This window comes from Chiroxiphia lanceolata, chromosome 5 (assembly GCF_009829145.1).
Source record: "Chiroxiphia lanceolata isolate bChiLan1 chromosome 5, bChiLan1.pri, whole genome shotgun sequence".
NCBI lineage: Eukaryota > Metazoa > Chordata > Aves > Passeriformes > Pipridae > Chiroxiphia > Chiroxiphia lanceolata.
This window is the reverse complement of record NC_045641.1, coordinates 34,783,590-34,801,344: the sequence shown is the minus strand read 5'-3', so window position 1 is coordinate 34,801,344 and position 17,755 is coordinate 34,783,590. Positions and strand designations below refer to the sequence as shown.

General features: G+C 37.7%; 1 protein-coding gene across 9 annotated transcripts in view; it reads left to right on the top strand.

Moving 5' to 3' along the window:
• Window positions 1-17,755, top strand: part of GRIP1 (glutamate receptor interacting protein 1) — a 322,759-nt gene that overhangs the window by 287,828 nt on the left and 17,176 nt on the right. For all 9 annotated transcript variants that reach the window (XM_032687522.1, XM_032687528.1, XM_032687521.1 and 6 more), the window contains 7 exons: window positions 817-897; window positions 8,445-8,514; window positions 8,763-8,908; window positions 13,053-13,197; window positions 14,240-14,379; window positions 14,551-14,739; window positions 17,336-17,489. In XM_032687522.1, the coding sequence (XP_032543413.1) occupies window positions 817-897; window positions 8,445-8,514; window positions 8,763-8,908; window positions 13,053-13,197; window positions 14,240-14,379; window positions 14,551-14,739; window positions 17,336-17,489 (925 nt within the window). The remainder of the gene's footprint in view (window positions 1-816; window positions 898-8,444; window positions 8,515-8,762; window positions 8,909-13,052; window positions 13,198-14,239; window positions 14,380-14,550; window positions 14,740-17,335; window positions 17,490-17,755) is intronic.

The window sequence follows — 17,755 nt, the reverse complement described above, 5'->3', positions numbered from 1 at the left end:
ATATAACGTTAAAAAAAAGGTCAAATACAGTGTGTACATTCATATACATAGGAAACAAAATTTTAAAAAATGAGAAAACCTAATAATGAGAAAGTCACTTAAATACACTTGAAATCACATGTATTTTAGTCCCTGCACTTGTTTGTGCTTCTCCAATTTGCTCCATGATAGCAGACTCATACTCATGGTTAGAGTCCTCTGCCACATGTGTTTGTACGTTTCCACAGCTGTAAATTTCAGTTATTCTTTTTCAGGCCAAGGGCCCAACCTTTGGTAGCAGTGATGCCAAAAGTCAGGGCTCAAATACAGTGTGTTCAAGTGGGCTTTTTCCTCTGTCAGCTCCAGGCATTTCTCCATTACGGATGTTTTGATTCCTTTTCTTCCCACTAGATGTAAAATCCATGACAGTTACCTTAGTGGACAGTTAAGAAAGTGTTAATCCTACAGCAACAAAGGCCTGAAATCCTTACAACTCAATCTCCTGTCCTTTTAATTAAAAGTTATCTGCCAGCAGTAAAATTTTCACATGTGCTCTCAAAATTTGCATATGAGCTAAAAACCTGCAGTCTCAGCTGGCTTCTAGCCCGTGCAATCTTCACAAATTCAGTTAAACCTTAAAAAAAATTGAGTTACTGTGAAACTAACAGTCGAGTTATAAATCATACTTTCTGTGTCCTACCTCCTTCACTTCAGCACCCGTGTTTCATCTGTACCATGTGATTCTGATGTGATTTCATCAACTTACACGTATAGTTCCATGCACTTGGAATTGCTGTGCCTTATAAATTATCTAACATTTTAAATATATTTTTCTAGAATCAGTTATACCAAGCAGTGGAACATTTCATGTGAAACTACCAAAGAAGCATAATGTGGAACTTGGCATCACCATAAGTTGTGAGTAAAGTTCTTATTTTTCAGACCGTGTTTATGAGATAATCTGCAGAGACTAGATTTTGTGGCTAGAGACTTATGTTTCTTTTGGTATAAACTTCTTTTTCCTTTTTCTAGCTTCTTTTTTTCTGCTTTTTCTCTGATGAAATACCATTCTGTAACATATTTATACTTCCCTTCAAATAGTGAATGAAGCCAGAAATTTGCCAGGTCTAATGCTTGACCTATTCCTTCACGCATAGTACATATTTAACTCCCATAAAATTTTTTTATTTAAAAAAAAAAAAAGTCAACAGAATTAGGTCCATGCAAAAGTATTTCCATGGCTGTGAAGTTTAAAGCAGAGTCTGCCATAGTCTCTCACGGATTCTTGAACAGAAACCCCACTTAGCTCAAGAGTTCTCACAGGCATGAGGATTCACATACATGGGATTGTTTTCTGCTTCAGAACCCAGAGTCTCAATCTGTAGAACTAGTGGGCAGTCCTGAATGTGTGGGTCACATAGCAAAATCCCGTTTCAATGAGGATTTTAGAGATTGCTAAAGAAGGTAGCAATGGTCTGCATTAGTCTGTTTCTCAAAAAATATTTGTTACTGTTGTTTGAAATCAAAGTGGTTTTATACTTATTTTGTTAGCAGATAGTAAACACTGTGTTAGGACTGGATTTTGACCATGTAAACTCTGGCATACTGAGTTCAGCCCTTGATGGAAGGAAAAGCAATCCATATCAAAGTTAATGGGCTTGTGCCTGACACTGCAGAATCTGATGTCATCAGAATTAGCATTCCTTTATGGTTGTAGCCTTTCTTAAACTGTTAGTCTTTCTTTGGAATTATTCATGTGTCTTGGGGGAAGACTGTGCTGTGACTTGTATTCTCAAAGCTTTTACCAGCACAATAGAATAAGGTTAATCAAAAGTACTGCAGGATACTCAGTGCTAAGGATTACATCTGAGGAACAAACGAGAGACACTGCAGGCCTGTTTGCTTGCATTGCACACTTGAGTGAGTAATTGTTAGACTCTGTCAGATGTGATGTGATGCTTGAAGCAAAATCATAGGTCTACATGTATTTATTTGTGCAAATGAAAATATTGGGAAATGAGAAAACCTGGAGTGAGGCTGTTCTATTTAAATGTTATTCTTAGGATCAGTAATGGTTTGTAAGATTATTGAAAAAATAGGGTCTTCCTAGTAATTTGATTTGTGTTGCTTTTTGGAATTCAGACATAATATGCTTTTTTTTTTGTCTTAGGAATAAGTTTAATGGAAAGCTAATGTTTTTGGAATTTAGTATTTAGCACTCCTCTTCCAAACTTTGCATACTTTACTGACTAGGAACTTAATTCCAAAAATTAGTGCTTTATAAAATTAGTGCTTTATATAATCAGAGTGACATATGATTGGTCTTTTCTCTGCTCTTCTCTGTCTACTGCAGTATCTTTAATATTTAAATTAATTTTTCTGGTATATATAATAGTCTCATCTATTAATACTATTTAATGCATATGAAATGTATAGAGGATTAGTTATTTACTTGATTTTAAAGGGTTTATACTAATAACTGAAAGTTTGTGAATTTGCTTGGTAGAAGTCTTGAATTGCTGCATTTCATGCTTGCTTTTCAGTACTTCACTCTGTTCTACCTAATTAATTCCTACATGAGGCAGTCTGATTTGAAGAATATAAGCATATATTCATTTGAAGAATATAAGAATATATTCATTTTGTCAAGTTCCTGTCAGAGCACTTCAGCACATTAGCATGCCATTTATTACTGATATTGTCAGAAAGCTATATGATTTCTTTTAAAAAACAAATACTAAGGGAAACTTGACTGAGTTGGTATGACCAGTCTTAAACAGGGGTGATGGAAGTGATCAAATCAGATGATCAGATTTTGGGCTTGATCTGTTTAAGTGCTATAGAACTGTTGCATCCTCTCTCTTCTCAAGTTAGTGGAGTTAGGGATTTTTATGAGAAAGTCATGGAATTACCTGACCTGAGAGACAAGGCAGACATTTTTTGTCAAAAGGGAAATGTAACCTTACCTTGTGTTGGCACCTGAACATACATGTGTTTTAAGTCCAGGACTTCTAAGTCAGCTGTTAGGAGTCAGACATCCTGTAAGCAGAATTTATTTTTCTTTCTTTGTGATGTTTTGCTTCATGATAAACACCAAGTGTGCCTGCATGGAGTTACAGCCAGGTATTTGAAGGCATATCTGAGGTGACACGCAACATAAAGACAAGCTAATTCATGGCCCTTGCAAAACAAGGCATGTAATAGGGGAAGAGACTTCTCTTAGTTTCGGATTTATTAATGCAAGAGAAAAATAATAGAGAAAGAATAAAAATCCCCATAGATAGCAAAACCCCACAGAAAGCAAGAGAGAAGAAAATTTCATGAGCACCATTGTTAATGTTAATTCAGGGCTCTGAGTTCGGGAGAGTGCACGTCAGTTACCTCACAGTAGGCCTTGCCCACTGCTGCCTTCATACACACGCTGGACTCCTGTCATCCTTCCCTTATCTCTGCAATATCTGTCTTAATTTTTCCATTAATAGATACACTCAGTAAAGACATTATTTAATGGTTTGCAAATACAAGTGACTATAGAGTTCATGCTTCAGATGTCATTATTTGCACACCTGTTTAGAGCCATTAAAATATCTCAGTTCTTAAAATTATGCAATCCAAATAAAGCATGACATAAATAATATATCATATATTCTGATGATATATATTTATATATTTATATATGTATATAAAAAAAAATAAAAGCAATGTCCCTGCTTTTATAACAGAACCATTCCCTAAAAGAAGGATGGCTTTCAAGTAGATCTAGTAGTGTTCAAATCTGTTTCAATTTATTTGCCAGTGACATTGATTTTAGACCATGTAATGGAATATAGATTTTTTTTTTAAAGATACATTTTTGAGGCAACTGACAACTTTATCACAGACTAATTTTTTTTTAAATACGTTGAATGATACCCAATAAAGTGACTTAATAGAAGATTCTGGTAATTGTAGATAACAGCTTTTTTTTTCATTTGCTTGCTTTCTTAAGTAAGATTCTGATATCCTTACTGATGATGAAATGCAGCACTTTGCTTCATAAATAATCTTTCTGAAGCTAATGGAACTACTCAAGGAATAAGAAGCTGCAAAGCTGGTAAGACTATCAGAATCTCACTGAAACGATCATCAGTTTTTCTAAGTCATTTTGACTAGCAGCTATACTATAGTCTACTATATTGTTTTTGTATTTCGTCAGAAACAAGCTTTGTAAATATCTACAGATATTTAGCATTGACTATGAGAATTTACTTTTTAAAGCATGTTTCTGTATATTTTGGGATTTCACCTGGCAAACCCTATTTATTTTGCAACGTTACAAGTAATTATTTTCAAGACAGAGAAAAAAAATCAGCAGATTTCTCAGCTGCTCCACATGAACCAATACTTAAGGAATAAAAGAGCTGCATCAGTCTTAATTTTAAAAAGCTCTTTCACCTATTTGATAATCACACTACTTTAAAAATGTCTGATAGCTGTTAACCAGCAATGTAGACAAATGGATTGACTTTGTATAAAAAATATTTTTCATCACATGAGCATTTTCCTCTGCTTGTTTAGTTTGTTCAGTTTGATAAAATTCCAAAGCTTGAAGCCAGGCTGAGATTAGTAAGTGAGTTTTGGCTGGGTGGTAGGTGAGATGGCCACTCCAAAATCTGTTTAAGTCACTTTGTGGTTTGGTGTTTTTTGTTGTTTTTTTTTTTTAATTAGCAGTGAAATAAGAAAGAAGCATTGTTTGAGGGGTTTTTTTTAACCTAATGGAACAGCTGATCTACAAAACGGACAACACTTCACTGAACTTTCTTTCAAGTGGCAGGGGAAGTGTAGTAGTAGAAGTAGGATAGAAACCTGGTATGGACACCTAGGATCATACAGGAATTTAAAGAGAGAGAACAAACAACTTGCTTAAGATCAGCCTTTTAGTTGCAACACTAAATTTAGTTACCTGTACAACCTTATGCACTGTTTGGTCCACTTGTAGTTCTTCATACAGACTGTGTAAGGTCTCCGCAAAAGCTGCACAGTAGGTAGACTAACAGCTGGGTCAGGGAGGAGAAAGGATGAGATTTTTGTTGGACAAGCAGAAGGGGATAAGGAGAGAAAATGAGTGGAGAGCCATAGCAGGGAGACAGCAGATGAGGAGACTGAGCTGTGTTCAGGAGTAGGTGTGGCTGGGAACTTGAACAAGAAGGCTGGACATAGCTGAGTGGTAAGATGCTTTGTTTTTAACAGCCTCTTCCAAACAAAAAAAATTCTGAAATTAAACAGAAATAGAGACTTGAAGCTGTACGGTATCACTTCAAACCTGCATTAAAAGAGTATCTTAATTAAGTGATCAAATACTGCATTCTCCCTGGAACTCTTGCTTCTCTGCTCTCTGGGGAGAGTTCAAGCAGTGGTGTGTAACAAAGGGGATGGAGGCTGCATAATGAATGAGGTTGAGGATTGCAGAAAGACAAAGGATGTGATCTCATGGTCAAGATGGTTTAATGCTGCCTTGGAGAAATTAGGGTGTTTTTCCTTTTCTCTGCAATAGACTTGTGCTGAGACAACTAATTTTTGGGGGTGGAGATTTTCTGGAGATGGCTGCTTGATTTTCTGCAGAAACTGTTGAGATCCTGGGGTTGCACTTGCAGAAAAGCTGAGCATCTGCAGCTGTTGCTAAAAATACCAGTAGTTGTGCTTTGGACATAGAGGCTGTTATATTCTACAAACGACTGTGAGATATAAAGGCGTGAATGTCTGAAATTGCTCACCAAAAAGTGTCGTACTTTGACCTTAATGTTCTTCTGTTTCCTTTCCTTATCTGTAAAATCACAATAATAGTACTCAATCTTCTTGCTGGGGACAGCATCTGTTGACCAGTATTTGGAAGGCAATCTTAGGCTGTGGTGATGTGCAGTACAAAAGTTCAGGAGATAATTAGTGATTTTATCTCTGCAACACAACTTGACTAGTTTGTAGTAAGTATGTCATGAGCATTGAACACTAATAAAGCAAAGTGTGGTGTACCTTCTTATTAAGGGCTTGTCAACGTGGGGTAATTCATTCCACACAAAGATGTGTTTGGTGCCTACAAAAAGGCTTTCATCCACCAGACCCAATAACAGCCCAGAGTAACTGACAAAATACTGCTGGTAAACACTTACTCAGTTTAAAGCTATGATAACTTTGTGTGCAATATCATACCCTTTGCATCCAGAGATACTCTGTGGCTTTCCACTTTGAGCTGTGCTCTTCCTCCCATTTTGATTCCTTGTCTCTTCTTTTTGCAACAATAATGGACTGTTTTCTTAAGTGCTAGTATTTTGATAAGACAATTTCATAAAAATATTTCAATACTCAAACCCTACACTGCAGACAATGTAGAGTGGGTAGCACATAACCTCAGAGACTTGTAAGGCAACTCAGAGGGTAAAAACATAGAATTAAAAAAAAAAATTCACCAAAGTGTTACTTTAAAATTTTAAACAGATACTAATTGGTGAAACAAATCCAAAGAATTCAAGAAAATCATGGAATTGTTATAGAGGATATAGCTGACCTATGGCATGAAAGTATGATAAACAAGCTGTGAAAATTACACATCTTGCAAAAAGTTAATTACGGTTCTCTACATTGCAACATAGGCATTTCCTGAAAGCGTGCTGTTTCAGACAAGTTTCTAAAAATTCTTAAAAGTCCCTGTATGTCTGTCTTCTGGACTTTCAAGACATTGCATTTGAAATGTAGCTATTTAGCAGTTCCTGAAGAGGTCCTTTGGACATTCAAAGTCTTTCTTGGCCAGGACAGCTAAGGTTAACAAGATCTGTTAGCATATTGTGCTGGACACTTCACTATTAATTTACCTTGTGGTTGCTGTAGGTGAAGATTGTCATTTTCCTTCAAAGAGAAGATTCATGAGCTGCTAAAGTAACTGACATCAGGATTTTGTAGGTGATCCTCCAATATGGGCAGCTTTTTGGGTGATTGTCAGTTAGGCATTGGAGCATAATAGAAAAGTACCCTCTGTGAATGAATGCAGGGGACTCAGTACACAGAGCAGAAATGACTTGGGGCAGTCAAAGAGCCCTAAATGAGCAAAGCCCATTAGCACTTCCAGGAGAACTGAGAGCCTTATACCACCTGGAAATGTTTTAATATTAGCACGCTCTTCGTTAACAACAGTCCCAAAAGTCACCTGTGTTCACCACATGAACCACCTCCTGGCCAGAGCAGCTGTAGGTGGCACACTTCCCAGTGGTAGACAGCATGTGCCACACAGTTGTCTTTCATCACCTGCAAGTTCTAAGCCCACTGCTTACCATATCAGATCTTCAGTGCAGTCTTCTGTCAGCAAATGGAAGAACCCCACAAAACAGTGCATTCAGTGAAGCCACTCCAAGAAACAGTCCTCTGGAAGCAGTCAGTAGTTGTTGTCTTCTCTGGGATAGTTAATTGCTTCCTATGCAATCAAAAGTCAAGCAAAATTGCTGAGTGAATTTCCTGGCCAAGGGAAACTTGTCAAATATTTTGTCACAAGTCAGTAAAGAATTGCAATGACTGGCATTGAAGAGCAGAGCATCCTTTTAACCATGAGGGACAGATAGAAGATTAACAGTTAATGTTGGATACTTCAAAAAAGAGATGAGTTAAGTGTGCAAAGAGAGGAGTGGTGGGGGGTTTTACTAAATTGACCATTGCTGGAATTCCAGTGCTTATAGTAGGTATCCCCAGTACAAAGATGGGAAAAGTCCACAATGCTTAAGGCCCAGCAGCAGTAGAGGGGGACAAGATTACTCAACAAAAGAGGCACATGTTTACTTTGGAGGAAGCAAGCATCTGTGTGATGTAAGCTACATCTCTGCAAGCATGATAACTCTGCATCAGCCCAATGATATGTGTCACCACTATCCACAGCATCTCATTTGTTGTGAAGTATATCTCTTCTCACCCAGGAATCATTACCAAATTTGTACCTCTGCCTTAAGCACTGTGTGGGACGGAAGTGGACGTGAAGAACATGGGTTAGCCCACTCTACATATTTTGCCAGAGCAGCTCTGTAGGTCAGGGATATAATAAAAGATCTGTTCTGGCAAAGGATCATCATTAGTGCTTGTGCTGAAAAGTTCTACTAACAGAAAATCTTCCTTATGCGTTATAGCTACACAGCATTTTATGATAGCTCATTGGAGCTGTACTGTGATATCTTCACATGGTTCAGTCCTGGTCTATCCCAGAATTCAGACTAAGTTTACTTTGTACCAGTCACTGTAATTCTGGAATTTTCTAATTTTTGAGTCTTAGTAATGCAGTCCTACTAATATGTTGCTGATGTTTGTTTTATTATATGTACATATAATTTAGAGGAAGGGGAGGAATATAATACAGGTAAATAATGTGTATGAAGTGTTGACTTATGGACATAATTAGCTCATCTGCATATCTAGAAATAAAAACAAATGCTTGTATGTATTCTTTATTGCAGCTCCATCCAGCAGAAAACCAGGGGATCCTCTGGTTATTTCTGATATCAAGAAAGGAAGCGTTGCTCACAGGTAAGACAATCAGTAAAAATCTGTTTCTGTTGTGTAACCAGCCAGATTCAAGTTAAACAGAGGGAGATTGTAAGAGATGCGCTTTTTTGTTTGTTTGTAAAAAACAGTTAAAAATTTAAAGTCCAGTGTATTAGGAAATAATAGTTTTTAAAAATCCATCTCCTTTCTAAAATAATGTTCATACCTTCTAAAATACCTTTCTTTTAATATTACTAGAATTTCATGTAAGCTTGTTCATTTGTTCACAGGACTGGGACACTTGAACTGGGTGATAAGTTGCTTGCAATAGATAACATTCGACTTGACAATTGCTCAATGGAAGATGCTGTCCAGATCCTTCAGCACTGTGAGGACCTTGTAAAGTTAAAGATCCGCAAAGATGAAGATAATTCCGGTATTAGCAATGAGCCTATTGCAGAGTCTTGTGTATTTTCAGGAGTTTTAGAACATGGGGGTTTTCTTTTACATTTAAATTTTAGCAAAATGTTTTTTCTAAATATGTCTGGTTTATGCTAATAATAATCAGAAAATGTCACCTAAAAAGAATTTTAGTGGCATATAAAGGTTTGAATTTTCTCACTGGCTATACTGCACGCAGGAACTGCACTGCAGAATGGGGTCTTCAGTTCTCTGCAAAGGGAGTTTCCCCACATGTGCAGCCATATAAAGTTGATCTGTTTCTTATCAGAGTATTGAAATTTTCTCTGCTTTTAACATTGGAATCATGGTTATCAAAGCATGATAACCATAAACTTACAAATTTGTTTTCAGTATGACAGTTCACATGCTTAAAGGTAAGTAGTACTTTACACGCTGTGCTGAATAGCTGATGGAGGAGCCATGTCTGATCAGCCCAGTGAAAGTAAAGGACCTGCCATAATTTTGCACACCTGGGGATAGTAAAGTGAGTTCTGTTATGCATTGTAGTGGCAAAGGAAGTAAGACAGTTATAAATACTATTACTGCTGGTAATTTGTATTACAGTGTTACACAAGAGCATGAACTGTGGATTCACTTCTCTTTAGCTCTATACAAAAAGGCACAACCTGCCACACTTTACTGTTTGAAATCAAGTGCAACTGTTGAACCAGTGTTTAGAATTGCATTATAACTCTTTTCCTTTAATTGCTTTTGAAAGCAAACTAAGTATCTTCTTCTCTGTATGATCAGAGAAGGCAGATGCATTTGGTACCTTGTGCAAATTGGCTTTCAGAAGTAAATTTTGATCAAGGAAAGTGAACTGCCAGTGCTTGACAGGATATTGTGGTTAGCTCCCTGCAGATGATGAGGTGGGATTGGCTACACATAGTTGGTCCATCTTGGACAGAAGTTGTTCAAACTGACCATGGGCTATACATTCCAAGGGATACTTCACTGACAGTTTCTTTGCAAAACTGAGCGAACCAGGTATGTTATGATGAGCAAACTGCCAACTGCATTTGCCAGAAGATTGACAGGAAGGAAGTTTTGCTTTTTCTCCTGCACAAGAGGATTTTTTCAACTGTTCGTGGTACATAGGATCCCTCCTTCAAATTCTTACACTCAATTGGGAGACTCTCATTGTCAGCCTGCAGAGAAATTACCAAAGACCATAAGAGAGGAGCATGAGTTAGAGCCATGTAGAAGAAGTAGTAACTTCTCCCACACTTGTGTTTTTCCTTCCTCTGCTATCTCTCCAACTCCTCCCCTCCTCCCTTCTCCAGACAGTTGTATGTGTCTCAGAGCTGTGTTCCTCAGAGCCACTGTGCAAGTGAGGCCAGCAGCAGGGTGGTACATGTCATGTGCTGCTCTTTGCCCTTTTCACTGGTCAGATGTTAACTCTGAAGAGCACGAGACTAGTGAACAGAGCAGAGGCATTGTATCACAGGAAAGGAAAGGTGGAAAATCTCAAAACCATGAGACCCACAACCATGGTAGTTTGATTACATTTTCTCCACAGATGGAGATATGTTTTCAGCACTTTTTCTCTTCTCTATTTTTATTGCCAGCTTCCCAAACAGGACAATTTTATCTCCTGATTAACCTAATGGCTACCACCCTTTCTTGAATATCAGCGTTCTTTGCTTTCATGGCAAAACTGGCCTTTATGGTGGATTCAGGCCACATTGGATAGCTCACATTGCTGCTGCCTGGAGAGCACTGAAAGAACACCGTAGCATTCTGCCATTAATTTTCTGACCTACAGCTAACCAGAAAACAGACATAATGGCTATTACCTTTTCAATTATCGTGGAGGGTTACTTTTCATCCTTCAGTTGAAGTCTTGTACCATGTCAGTGCCACACCTGCATAAACAGTATCAGCATTAGATCCCAGGGGATTTGTGGTTGTTCCATAAATGCTTTCAGCAGCAAGGATGAGCTGCCATTCTTCTGCTATACGGTGGCAGCATGCATGCTAGCCCACTATATGCCAGCCAGAGGCTTCCAGTGCCGTCTTGGGAGTTGGGTGCTCCTGGAAAGAGCATGTCAGATAAAGTTCAGTTGGTGTAAACTGTGCCAAAACACTGATGACAATGCCTGAAGTAGGCATGAAAATCCCAGTATTTTTTGCTGAATAAACACCACTAGTTCTTCTCTCCTTTGATTCTCTGTGTATACCATTTTCTTTATGTGAATAGCAAGGAAGAAATAGATTGGAGCTGGGATGGGGGGAAGCTAAAGAACTAAATGTTCTGAAAATTGCGAAGAAACAAAGTGGCTCCAAAGATATTAGTCTTCCTCCATCCCTGCTTAAGTACTGTGTTCAGTATTAGAAGAAAGAAACTTTGAACCTTTGCTAGTGATGTAGGTATCCTTCTTCCTTTTAAAGCTTTTCTATCTACAGGAACAGAAATGGGAACATATGAATTTTCTAACTTGTCTCAGTTAGTTTTAGTAACATTTACAGAATGTGCATCCTAGACAGTTCAGTGAATCTTCCGCATTCACTGAACTGCTCAAAATGTCATTACCCACAGATCTAGGAAAATTTGCCCACCAGACCAGTCATCCTGGCTGAATATCAATATCATAAAATGGGCAAGAAAGCATTTGTTATTTTGATCTGAGAATATGGCATTTTAAATTTTAAAATATTACTTCAAAACTCAAAGATGCTGCAGTTGATTACTCTCCTGCTGTGGTTTTTATTAATAATATGTAAAGAGCATGCGCTATATAAATACAGGCACCTTTCTTGATGATGCAACACCTATTGAGTATGGTTTAACAAAATAAATATTTAAGCTTACCCAGTGACGTATTCTTTTCCAGTTCTTATGATTGTTTGGTGAGACTAAAATTTCAAAAGAATGCAAATAACTTCATGCAATATAATGAAGTAATATCTAATGGAGTTATTATTCAACTTAGTTGATAATTCAGTATTCAGAAGCTATTTTTGATTCTGTTACAAAAAGCTTAAAACATGTCCATCAAAACTATGAATTCTTTTACTAACACAGCTGCCCATCTTATAATGACTTTTGACTTGCCAGAATTCTTTTAAGGAAGTTTAGGTTTAAAACTTTTGAATTACCTTTAATTCTAAACACTTTCGATTCAGTTCAAGAAACAGCTGAGTATCAGTATTCATACAATAGTAGTAACTTCCCTTTTCTCTAATAATGTGACCTTGCAGCAAAGAAGGCCGACAGCTTCCTGGTCTGCGATAGGCAGAGCCCAGCCAGGAGGTCAAGGAAGGTGATCTTTCCCTTCTACTCAGCATCAGTGAGAGATTTCAGGAGTGCTAGGGCTAGTCTGTGGGCTCCCCAGTATAAGAGAGACATGGACGTACAGTGGATGAGGTGCAGCAAAGCGTCACAACGATGATGAAAGGGCTAGAGCATCTCTCCTATGAGAAAAGACTGGGGGAGATGAGACCACTCAGCCTGGAGAAGAGAAAGCTGAAGGGGATCTTATCAGCATGTATGAATGTCTGAAGGGAAAATGTAAAGCAGACAGAGCCAGGCTCTCCTCAATGGTGCCCAATGACAGGACCAGGGGCAATGAACACAAACTGAAACACATGAGGTTCTGTTTGAACATCAGGAAACACTTTTTACTTCGAGAGAAACCAAGCATTGGCACAGGTTGTCTAGAGAGGTTGTGGAGTCTCTACCCTTGGAGCCATCAAGAGCCGTCTGGACACAATCTTGGGCAACTAGCTGTAGTTGGCCCTGCTAGTGCAGGGAGTTGGCCAAGATGGCATCCAGAGGTCCCTTATAACTTCAGTCATTCTGTGATTTTGTAACAAAATAGCCTGAAGCTATATTTTAATAGGAAAGAAGATCTAAAGATTTTAAACAGAGTAAAATTTAGTCTTAATAGAATGAGGCAAGTTTTTCTAGTAGCTTGTGTCCAGATTTTGGCAATAAAAAAGAAATTGTTAATAGATAATTTTTTCAAAATAATCCAGTAGAATATGGTTGTGAAATGTATCTGAAATGTAATCCTTTGAAAATGTTGTTTGATTACTAGTCACTAGACTGAATGTGCTATTTTTTTCATTCCCTCTTTCATAAGAAACCAATTGCATCCCCTTGGCATTTATTACAGATGAACAAGAGAGCTCTGGAGCAATTATTTATACTGTTGAGCTCAAGCGCTATGGTGGGCCTCTTGGAATTACAATCTCTGGTACTGAAGAGCCCTTTGACCCCATAATCATTTCCAGCCTTACAAAAGGAGGATTAGCTGAAAGGTAAATTGGAAAGCAAATTATTTTTAAATGTTTCAAGATAAAAATTTGTTTTGTTTACCTGCTAATTTTTATAGCTTGGAAATTTTTTTTTTTAATAGTTATCCAAATCTGACTTTATAATCGTTTTGCTGTTGTTTTTTGATCATTGCCAAGCTCAGGAGCATGAGCGATATCTTAACAGGATGTACGTGTATATACTGTACAAGGCAGAGCAGAGAATTGCAGTTCTTATTATAAATGACCAAGGAAATACTAATCAATCAAACTGCTCAGTCACAGGAACATTTTAGCAGCCTTTTAAAACCAATAGCCTTGTACAGTATAATGAGTGAGGAAAGCACTTCATGTGTCTAAGTTTATCTGAACTTGTCATATACTTGTCTGCCACTGCAATCTGTATGTGTGCTTTCATACACCATAGCAAGCATTATCAGAGGAGCAAAAGTGCTCCTTGTGGTAAGTGATAGAGAATAATGAAAATTGTAAGGTTTTCTATCACCTGTTATTTCTAAGATTGGTTGAGTCATTCAAACTGGCACCTTTGGTGGTGGTTTCACAGAGAACTTACAGCACACATGATACTATGCACAGCCAGAACCCAGTGTGTTTACACAAAAATAATTTGTTTTCTTTTCTTGATTGACTCATCCTGAAAGCCACATTGTTGAAATAGCTGGTTACTTGCTCACAACACTTTTATTTGTTATGTTGTGAGACTTTCAGAAACTTGACTAATTTCAGAGCCTAGTGAGCTGTCTGAGGTTGCTCTTAAACAAGTGGGCTGCAATGAATATCATCTACAGGTGATATTGTCTCAGTAACAGAAATCAACATCTTCGTGCCTCAGCTCTGCTATTGGCACTACAACAAAGGTGACTTGCTTCAAGCATTTGTAACAAAAGAATTATTCTCTAACACAGCTATAAAAGCAAAAAGAAAGAAAGGAAGAGAGATAGAGCTTTAATGCTCCAAATATGCAAAGAAATTACCTTTGTTGCTTTTTATGCTCTCTTCTCAGTGTTTTACTTCTCTCTTATTGTAGGACTGGGGCAATTCACATAGGAGACAGAATCCTTGCCATAAATAGTAGCAGTCTGAAAGGAAAACCTTTGAGTGAAGCCATTCATTTATTACAGATGGCAGGAGAAACTGTCACCTTGAAAATCAAGAAGCAAACAGATGGTGAGTGTGGCCAAGGGTACCATCAGTGGCCCTTAATGCGTGTGTTATTACAGATTAACAAGCATTTAAGCCATCTATGGAAAAGTATTGTCAGTAATAAAAAGCAGATTCTTGGAACTGCAGTAAAGCAATGACCACCAACAGCCCTTTTTTTTTTTTAATCCTATTCAGCTACCAGTCCCAAGAAATTTTCTGTCCCTGTGGGTCACATGAGTGAACTGAGCGATGCTGAAGATGAAACCTCTGCTGCACAGAAATCTGGCATGCTCTCAGACGTCTATTCCACTACAGTCCCAAGTGTTGACAGCGCAGTAGAGTCGTGGGATGGCTCTGGTATTGATACCAGCTTTGGAAATCAAGGTACTATAAGGAATGCAGTTGACATTTAAAGTAGGAATTATTACCTTCATGGTTGACCTTCCTTTGCCCTAAAGAGAACTTTTATCTGTACTAACTTTAAACTCTGTACTTTGTAATGTGCTGCTGTCTCATTATGACCATACACCACACCAGGCAGCATGATTTCTTGCACTTGGCTGGCCTCAGATTTACTCTTTCATGAGGATGTGATGTGTTACAAAGCATTTATCAATACATTAACAGGCTTTTGTTAGCTTTACTGACATCTGAATAGCCCGGTCCATAGCTCATCCACAACTAAATGAGCTTATCCTTCAAAGACAGATCAATGCAAGGCACAGAACACTCTGGAGATGTTCATGAATTTGTTGCCCATATGCAGTTAATTTTTAAGTGCCAACAGATTTATTATAAACTGATGAAGGGGAACATGAGTCATTGCTTATGATTTGTAAATCTTTTGCTTCTTCCTCATTCCTGCAGTATTGACATCTAACTTTCAGCTGTTGAAAACAATCATTCTATTTAAAAACATGATTTTCCATAATGGTATTTTTTCTAGTTCTGTTTGACTATGGTTTTAGATAAGTTTTTCAAATAATCTGTTTGTAACACGTTTATTTAGGCAGTGAGGGATACAGACATCTTGTAGTATTCTTGATAACAAGAAAAATAACTTACACGCAGCTTCAGTGTTTTATTTGACTCTTTTTAAAATTTTTACTTCCCTAGTAAAGCATGTATTCCCACCACCTGGCAGTTATTTGAGCAGGTATATCCTTTCCTCAGATAATTTTTTCACTGAAGTTAGAGTTTGGATGAATTTTTCCCCTTTTCTGTTTTTAGCTGTGTTGGTCAATTTATCAAAATAAATAATGTTAGATTTTCTTCTGATATTTTTAAATTCAAAGGAGAAATATTGCTGAAAATGTGCCAGAATGGTAATTCTCATTTCCTGGGTGAATTGATGATATTTGGAGCAAATTGTTCAACTGTGGAAAAGATTGAGGCCCAGAACGCTTTCCAAAGTCCTGATGATTCAGGTGCCATGCCAAAACTAAACCAGTATCTCAAAGCAGATTTTTTTTTAACTCCCTTGAAAAAATCAACCCAGACTTGGCTGGATACATGGTGCTTCTGCTAAACAGCCTGAGAGTAAACAGATTTGTGCCTTTATCCCTTGATGTGGTGGTGGCTCACATTTCTAATAAAGTTCATTCTGTCTTGACCTGTTAAACTGAGTTTGGCTTTTCTCCAAACTTTTCTTGGCAATAAGCACAGGATGAGAAAATTGAGGAGTTTGGGGGATGTTTCTGGAGCACCAGATAATGCTTCATCCTATTAGTTACCAATTTAATGCTGGTGAGCTATCTTTTCTCTTCTTGAATTAATACCCCATTTTGTACCTTTGTCTTATGTATCTGCATTAACTAATCTGGAGCCTACCCCTCACAGCAGTCACATCTTTGCAACCAAAACCCTTCCTAGAATCTGGGAGGATGTTAATGGCTGCCAATTAGCTGGAAAATGCACACAACTGTGTAGTTACATGGGATTTGAGGGTCTAAACTGATTTATGGAAGCAAATTACCCTCTTTAGAGGAGTGGCAGCAGTGATAGTTGTTAGTCATCAACAAAATAGAATTTTCTAATCCAACATGCATATCAAAAAACAGCAACTATAGAGCTCGAAAAGGAATACATCAATATGAAGAATATTATATATGTGTAATATTCAGCTCTGCCATAATGGATTTTACTTACCAGATCAGGATCAGCTTGTGATCAGAGTTGATCTGTGTGTCCTTGATAACATCAGTGGGAAGCTGATTCCTATCTGGAATTCAAAGTATACCTAGTTCCGTTAAAGAAATACTATTGAAGTAATACCTGCTTTGCATATATGATAAAAGCACCCAGAAATAAACTCCTCAGGTACAAAGGCCATCTAATGCCACTTACACAGCCTTGAGATATTTGGAAATGGGTGATAGAGAAATGGCTTTCTGCAAGGTGAGCTTTCCAGGGCTGTATATTGGTGCTGGGAATGTGTGCCCAGGACCATTGTGAGACAGGCCTTTTCTGAACTCTCAGAGCCCTAGTAAAAAGTGTATGTGAAAAGTCAAGTTCATGGGATTTTTTAATGCATCTTTGAAAACTCTTTTTTTTTTCAATAAATCTAAAGCACATTTTTCGTAATAACTTAAATTTTGGGCATGTTGCATATGACCATGTTAACACATTTAGCCCATCCATAACATGGGATATATTCACTAGTGTTCAATCTAGGATATCAAATGGAAATTGATACATTGTGGCAATGTCTAGAACTAAACATAGAAGCAGCTGAGGCATAAATAGTAGAACAATGTTAGATATATTTAAGGTTCTACTTTCAGTGGACTTTCACAGGAGAAGCTCTAGAGCACACCTAATTCCAGACATAATTCAGATCATGAATAATTTGACTACAACTTCAAGAACAAAAAAGGAAACAATGATGAATCCACAAGTTCTAGAGAACCCCGCTTCAGAGATGTGCTTGTCTGTCATTACAACATATGCAGTGCTGTAAATATAGAATTCATCTTTTTAGGACACACCTATCAGGCTTCAGGATACAACTTCAATGCCTATGAATGGAGGAGTCCTAAACAGACTAGTTTGTCCCCTCCAAGCAAACCACGAAACCACCCATTTCATGATACAGGACTGGGTGATGAGGAATGGGATCGACCTACAGCAAGCAGGTAAGTTCCCATATGAGTTTCTGTTTTCTGATTTGCATCAACCCTGAGATTAGCTGAACTGGTTAGAACATGGTGCTAATAATGCCAAGGTTGTGGGTTCAATCCCTGTATGGGCTATTCACTGAAGAGTTGGACTTTGAAGATCCTTGTGGGTTCCTTCCAACTGAGAATGCTGTGTCACGTTATGCTGTGGTGTCTGGAGGTTGTGGTATATGGTAAAATTTGCTGGACAGCCTTGTCCAATTCCCGTTGATACATTGTTCACC